Raw genomic sequence first — 6,826 nt, 5'->3', positions numbered from 1 at the left:
GACGGAGCGAAGAAGGCGCTTGTGAGCTGCCAAGAGTCGCCGGTGCCGGAACATCTCAAACTCCGGGCGGGAGCTCTTCAGGTGGGCAGAGCCGCCGTCGCCCTCCCGCACCGTGCCCCCAGGCCCAGACAGCGGGGCTGGGGTCTCCCGGGGCGCGGGACTGGCTCCTCCCAGGCCGAGCCCTCCGTACCGGCCTTTGGGTTTTCCTCGGTCTTGGACTTCCTGCAAACTAAGGCCGGAGGACAGTGAGCACCGCCGACCCGGACATTGGCTGTCTCCCCGACTGTGTCCGGACGGTAGCAACCGGGAGCCCCTCCTGCTGCCACCTCTCCAGCTGAGGAGGGACGGGCGCGCTCGCACTGTCTGGTTGTGCGCCTCTCCCTTGCCTCCCGTTCAAGAACAAGTTTCTCTTCTCTCTCCATTGGAAATCCTGCCCGGAAGCCCAGAGCACCCGTCCGTGTGCCCTTCCCCAGCTCTCGGAGCACCCTTAGGAACATTATCTACTTATCAGGGCTGAGCGTCGCTCGTTCTTGGCTTGGTTTTTATCCCCTTCACACCCTCTTAACTGACACTTCATGCCCAGGACTTTTTGGATCACCATCTCCCCGGCCCTATCTATGTGACTTCCCCCACCCAGCAGTTCCAGTTTCCTCTGGGCTCCAGTCTCCAGCTCCCAGCGGATCTGGTCAGTCCCACCCCTGGGTGGGAGTGACCAGGGGGCTCTGGCCCAGGATCCCCCACCCTGGAAGGCAGCTCCAAGGTAGCAAGAGAGCTGGGCCTCGGGTACGAACCTGGCAGTTCCGGCGTGGGTGCTCCGCTCACCCCACACAAGAAGATGAAAAAGCGCAAAGAGCTCAATGCATTGATTGGCTTGTCTGGGGAGAGCCGGAGAAAGAAGCCCAAGAAAGGCTCGGGCCACCGCCTGCTTCGCACTGAGCCTCCTGCTTCGGACTCCGAGTCCAGCTCCGAGGAAGAAGAGGAGTTCGGTGTAGTTGGCAATCGCTCTCGCTTTGTCAAGTGAGTGATGCGGTGGTGAGGGGTGGGATGGGGAGAAGACAGCTCCTTGCACGACCAAGGGGGCAAATTGAAGAGGAGAAGGGAGTTCTTAGGGGGGGGAAAAATCAGTCGGTGTAGTCCTTGGAAGGCAAAGAGGGAGAAAAGTTGTTTCTTCAGGTTCTCAATGAAGGATAAGTTAGAGATCTGTCTGTAAGTGTACAAAAAAGCGCTCTAAACCTAGGGTGGAAGTGTGGATGTGAGGAAGATGCCAGGAGCCCAGGAACACCAAGTCAGGAGGAGCAAAGAAGCTAAGAATAGGAACATAGGAGCAGACAAGGTTTTGGAAGTAGCCTTTTTTTAAGGTCCCCCAAGATAGGGGCCTTAAGACTGTAAACTATTTATTTATTTATTTTTGCGCTCTTGTGAATCTGAATCTTAGTGATGGAAGAATTTGTTGAGGGACATACTGTACGAGCCTTGAGAGTAATGGAGCATGGAGGACAAAGTGAAGAGGCAGCTTTTTCCCAAACCCACTTTCAAATGGTGCAACCACTAGACTGATCCAGTAGTGAGTATTGAGGACATTGGGAATTAGGGCTCAGGGTTGGGAAAGGGCTGGAGGGAACCTGGAAGGTGCCTTGGACCCTCTCAGGGACTACATTAAAAGAAAAGATATTCTGCTGAGCATGTGGAAGCAAGGGCTAGCTAGGCAGAAGGTTGGGGTTCGAAAAGAGGTTGAATCCTTTGAGTTTGTTTAGATCAGTGATTCTCAACCTTCCTAATGCCGCGACCCTTTAATACAGTTCCTCATGTTGTGGCGACCCCCAATTTCATTGTTACAAATTGAACATAAAGCATAGTGATTAATCACAAAAACAATACGTAATTATATATGTATTTTCCGATGGTCTTAGGCGACCCCTGTGAAAGGGTCGTTCGACCCCCAAAGGGGTCGCGACCCACAGGTTGAGAACCGCTGGTTTAGAGTATCTTTGTCCTATTTTGTTAAAGGAAGGATTTGGCTTCTAATGAGCTTTGCCAGATTAGGTAGTTAAGGACAACCCTAGGTTTGGGTTGTGCAGATCTGATGAAATGGAATAGCTCAACTGGAATAGTTACCCTTCTGGGTTAATTTAGACCTGAGTGTTGGTTGAAATTTGGTGTGAAATCTAATTCCTTTCTATGCTTCCTTTCTTCTAAGCCGATAGCTAGAGTGTACCAGGTGTCCACTTCACCCTACAGTTCCTATTTCTTTCATTCCATTTGCAGTAAAACTTGCTCAAAAGTTTATGAAGTTTCAATAAACTGAAACAGGGTCCCCTGGAGTGAGCATGCATTTGACAGAGGCAGGTAGGTAAATTACAGTACAGTGATGGAATTGCAGAGAAGCCCTGGTCTTGGCACTTTCCGAACCTGAGATTGTTTCCAAAGACTTGAATTGGTCGTGATTGCAGTGAGCTGCAGTTCCCACAGGTGCTTCCTGTGGCCCACAGGAAGTCCTCTGTTTCATGTGAAGTTTTAAACTTTTGTACTGGATAGATGACCTCTTCATAGGTCATATTACTTGGTTATTTTCAACTTGCTGTTCAGATTTAACTATGTTACTCGATATTCCCTGGTAAATCAACTGCTTATTCATTTAAAAACATAATTGCATAGCAGTACAGGAATGCTATTTCTAATAAAGTTGTGCTCATAATCACCTTTGTACTCTTGGTTGAATTTGTTCTTGTGATCAGGGGAGACTATTTACGATGCTGCAAGATCTGTTATCCCCTCTGTGCTTTTGTCATCCTTGCCGCCTGTGTCGTGGCCTGCGTGGGCTTGGTGTGGATGCAAGTTGCTCTGAAGGAGGATCTGGATACCCTCAAGGAGAAATTTAGAACAAGTAAGTGGTCGCATATTTCAGAGTATAATCTTGGATTCTCTTCCAGGATCTAGGACAAAGTGGACCATGCTGAATTAAGGGTTTTGCCCATTGGTAAAGCAATTATACATTATACATTTTTTTCAGCATTTTTATATTCTTTCTTAGCTGTCAACTTCAATATAGTAACAGTTATTTGTCTTAAATACAAACAAAAAACAGTGTTTATGCACCATCAGGACAAATAGCATCTGAAAAATGACATCTTAGTCAACATTTAGGGCACAAAAGGGAAGCACTAAGGTCCAGGAGTCTAGAACCTTGGTTAACCTCCACCTGTTGCCACTTTATACTTCCTCATTGCACTGGGCTATTTCCTTCTTCCTCAGGCCATTTGAGAAAGAATATGGGAATCTGTCAAAAAAATTTCCTTCTTAAAAATTGTATAAGAACATAGGAATGGGCAATAATAATAGCCAACATTTATGAAGTGCTTACGGTGTGCCAAGTCACAAATAAATATTTCTCATGAGTGGGTTTCAAAGTGTAAGAGACTTTCTTAAGTTATGGAGTTTTATATATTCTAAATTATAAAGTTGTGTTTTGCATATGCAAAGTACTTTTTCTAAACGATGTGTTTGCATGCTGGCTTCTACCAGATTTAACTTAAATATCTTCGTTTACCAACACTGAGATCTTCGGTTCTCAGTTTCAAGAGTTAATTTTCTAAGCTAAGGAACCAGTTCCAAGTTAATCACAAATTCCCTAACCTTAGCAGCATTAACACATCAGGAAACTGACCACCAGGCTTTCCTAAGATCATAAAGAAATCTAGCCCCAGAACTGGAATTAGAGTTCTTTCCTTACTTCCCATATTAAGCCTGGGGAAATCACAACATCCTAGTTTTCCTTCACTCCAGCTTCTCTTTGCTGCCTGCAGTTACTAAAGTTCTGAACCTGATCTAGGGACAACTAATCCTTAGTGTGTTGATGACATTCCTAGTGATGTTGCTTAAAAAAAAAAAAAAAAAAAGCTGAACTACTAACTGGTTTTCTTCTAAGTTTCTGATTTAGGGAATGGCCTTGGGTAAGTCATTCTCTGCCAGAATCATCCTGACTTACATGTTTTATCAACTAGTGGAATCAGAGTATAGTGTAAAAAAGAATGAGATTTGTATTCTAGTTGTTGTTCCTCCTTAATGATTGTCCTTAGCCGTATTGCAAGGTGTTTCTAAGGCCAGTGTTTTCTTTGTAAGGAGTAATCATAACTTGGAAACGAGGTTTTCAGAAACAGTTTTAACTGTAAACAACCAGCAAAGACACCTGTTTGTGCCGTCATCTCCTTAATTAGTTGGACTTCTTAGGTTTGTGCTACAGCTTGTTTTGATCACATGTAGCAATCATTTATTTATACATTTCAAAACATTGCTCAATTCTACCTCTCGAATTCCTTTCTCTGACTCTTCTGTGCCTGTGTTTACAGGACACCCAAGTAATTTATACCTTTTTCAGCGAATTTCTTTGTCTAGAAATGCAGTTTTAAAGAATATATGTGATAGACCTGGCAACAAGTCAACAAATATTTATTGAGCACTTGTTAATCCCAATTCCTGGAAATACTATATTCAGGAGATTCCAGGAATTGTACCCTGGGCTATGAGACCCAATATATATAATTGAGCAACATTCCCCTGAGACTCAGGCCCCTGAATAAAGCAGATTTAGAATTGTCAGTCCCACTGCATTGTTGGCTTTGGTTTGCTACAATAGAAATGCCAGCACCTATAATGTCTAAAGCAGGACTTCCTGAGGGATAGGGGCTGGGCCCTGGGGCATGTTGTCAGTCCATGAACTGAGCCATTGTGAACTACTTGCCCAAGAGTTTTTTGTTGTTGTTGTTTTGTTTTGTTTTAACCCTCACCCAAAGATATTTTTCCATCGATTGGTTGCCTCCTGTACACACCCCGACCAGGGTCGGGGCCCAGCCCGGAAGGAGCCTGCAACTGAGGTACGTGCCCTTGACCGGAATCGAACCTGGGATCCTTTGGTCCGCAGGCCGGTGCTCTATCCACTGAGCCACACTGGCTAGGGCTCGAGTTTTTTTGTGAAAACTATTATCTTGACTAAATGAGGTCAATCTTGTAAAGCTTAAATAATCTTTCTTGAATTCTGCTTTAAATATATTTCAACATTTATACCTCTTGATTTTCAGGAGAACAGTGGAACTCACTGACTTAAATAAGATCATCTGCTATTCTGGCTTTAATACTTTTTTGAAAAATTCAGAGCCCATTGTTCTTCATTTCAATAAATTTTCCAAGACACTTGTGAGGAAAGGAGGTAAGGTTGCTGAAACAGAAAGCAAAGCAGGGAGGCTTCATGTTTTTTATCTTGTATTCAAGGAGTAACTTGACCCTTAAGCTAAAAGTACTGGCTGGCCTTGAAACTCTTAGCTCAGTATTCCAGGTACTCCAAAAGACCTCCACAGTTATTCTAAGGAAGATCTATTCCTAATCATCCCTCTTTTTCACTCAACTATGAAACACTAGAGTAATAGAAAAAAGAATTTGGAAAAGAAGGAAAGATTAATGCACTAAGCATCTCCTAAATGATCTTGTGATAATGAGGGTATTAGGATGTATGTATTTATGGTAGCTGGAGTATACTAGAAAGAGTGCTGGTTCTAGGAGTAAAAGGCTTGACTGTTGAATTCTGGCTTGCTCATTACTAGCTGTAAAACTTGGACAAGTCACTTATTCTTTCTGAGCCTTCACTTTCCCATCCATAAAACCTTTTTAAAGTATATGTGTAATAGACCTGGCAGTCAACGAGTCAACAGACATAAAGATGTATTCGTGCTATCAAAGCACTTTGAGCATTCCTCTGTCATAGTGTATTAACACCATATAGTAACTGTGACAATGCCTCATGCCTCACTCCCTGCTGAACTGAGAACTTCATGGTCTTCTTATGCACTAGCACTGAGTGGCACATGGTAGGCACTCAATAGCAAGTTTAATAGTTACATAAAAGTTTATTGCAAACTATAAAGACATAAAATATTGCTATCAGCTTTATATGTTCTGTCGGAAGGGTGTTTGCAGAAATCTCCATTTTTTGATCTTGAAGATCAGGAGAAGAGCTAAGTAAGTTTGAGTCTTAATATACTAAATTTTAAATGAGTTGCTTTCCATGTTGTAAGAACATGAATAAGTAATCATAAGTTGTTTGCTACTCTTCCTCCTATTTCTCCTATTTGTGGAGTCAGAGTGCCTTGACTTGACTTGTTTCTCCTACAGGGCCCCAAATCAGATAGTAAATATGATCCCTTCTTGGCTCATACAATCCTCAGCATCCAGAGTATGTTCAGGGCTTGTCAGCTTTATATGTTTATTAGTTAATAATTGTAACCCAAGTTATTTATGTGTTTATCTTCCACTTCTACCTTCTACTTAATTTGTATAGACTGCAGGAAAGAGAGAGACTCCTCCTCCCCCCTCTTCACACACACACACACTCTTGGGATGTTTGACCATTTGGGAATGGCAGACGTGTGGGATGAGTTACTTTGCAACCTCACTGAAAATGTAAACTAAATTCACTGAAATGCTAAGTGTTGCATAATTTAGAGTGGTAAAATGTTTTTATTGTATGAGATGGATGTGTAGTCCTACAAACCATGTGTAAACCAAATGTTGCATTAAAAGTTTTTAGAGACGCCCTAGCTGGTTTGGCTTAGTGGATAGAGCATCGGCCTGTGGACTGAAGGGTCCCCGGTTTGATTCCGGTCAAGGGAATATGCCTGGGTTGTGGGCTCGATCCCCAGTAGGGGGCATGCAGGAGGCAACCAATCAATGATTCTCTCTCATCATTGATGTTTCTATCTCTTTCTCCCCCTCTCCCTCCTCTCTGAAATCAATTTTAAAAATGTATTTAAAAAAAGTGATACCTTTAAAAAAAAGT

The 6,826-nt window shown here is 43.2% G+C and overlaps 1 protein-coding gene and 1 long non-coding RNA gene across 4 annotated transcripts in view; both read left to right on the top strand.

Moving 5' to 3' along the window:
• Positions 1-6: 6 nt before the first annotated feature.
• The window catches only part of EFCAB14 (EF-hand calcium binding domain 14), a 39,311-nt gene continuing 32,491 nt past the window's right edge, over positions 7-6,826 (top strand). For all 3 annotated transcript variants that reach the window (XM_014536487.1, XM_014536488.1, XM_014536486.1), the window contains exons 1-2: positions 7-1,017; positions 2,736-2,884. In XM_014536487.1, coding sequence (XP_014391973.1) covers positions 836-1,017; positions 2,736-2,884 — 331 coding nt within the window. In that variant the 5' untranslated portion in view covers positions 7-835. The remainder of the gene's footprint in view (positions 1,018-2,735; positions 2,885-6,826) is intronic.
• Positions 1,424-2,699, top strand: LOC106725425. Its single transcript, XR_001361306.1, has 2 exons — positions 1,424-1,564; positions 2,266-2,699. It is a non-coding gene; the product is annotated as an uncharacterized LOC106725425 (long non-coding RNA).

This window comes from Myotis brandtii, unplaced genomic scaffold, assembly GCF_000412655.1.
Source record: "Myotis brandtii unplaced genomic scaffold, ASM41265v1 scaffold1631, whole genome shotgun sequence".
In the NCBI taxonomy this organism is placed as follows: Eukaryota; Metazoa; Chordata; class Mammalia; order Chiroptera; family Vespertilionidae; genus Myotis; species Myotis brandtii.
The sequence above is the reverse complement of the archived record's forward strand: the minus strand, read 5'-3'. Positions and strand labels throughout refer to the sequence as shown.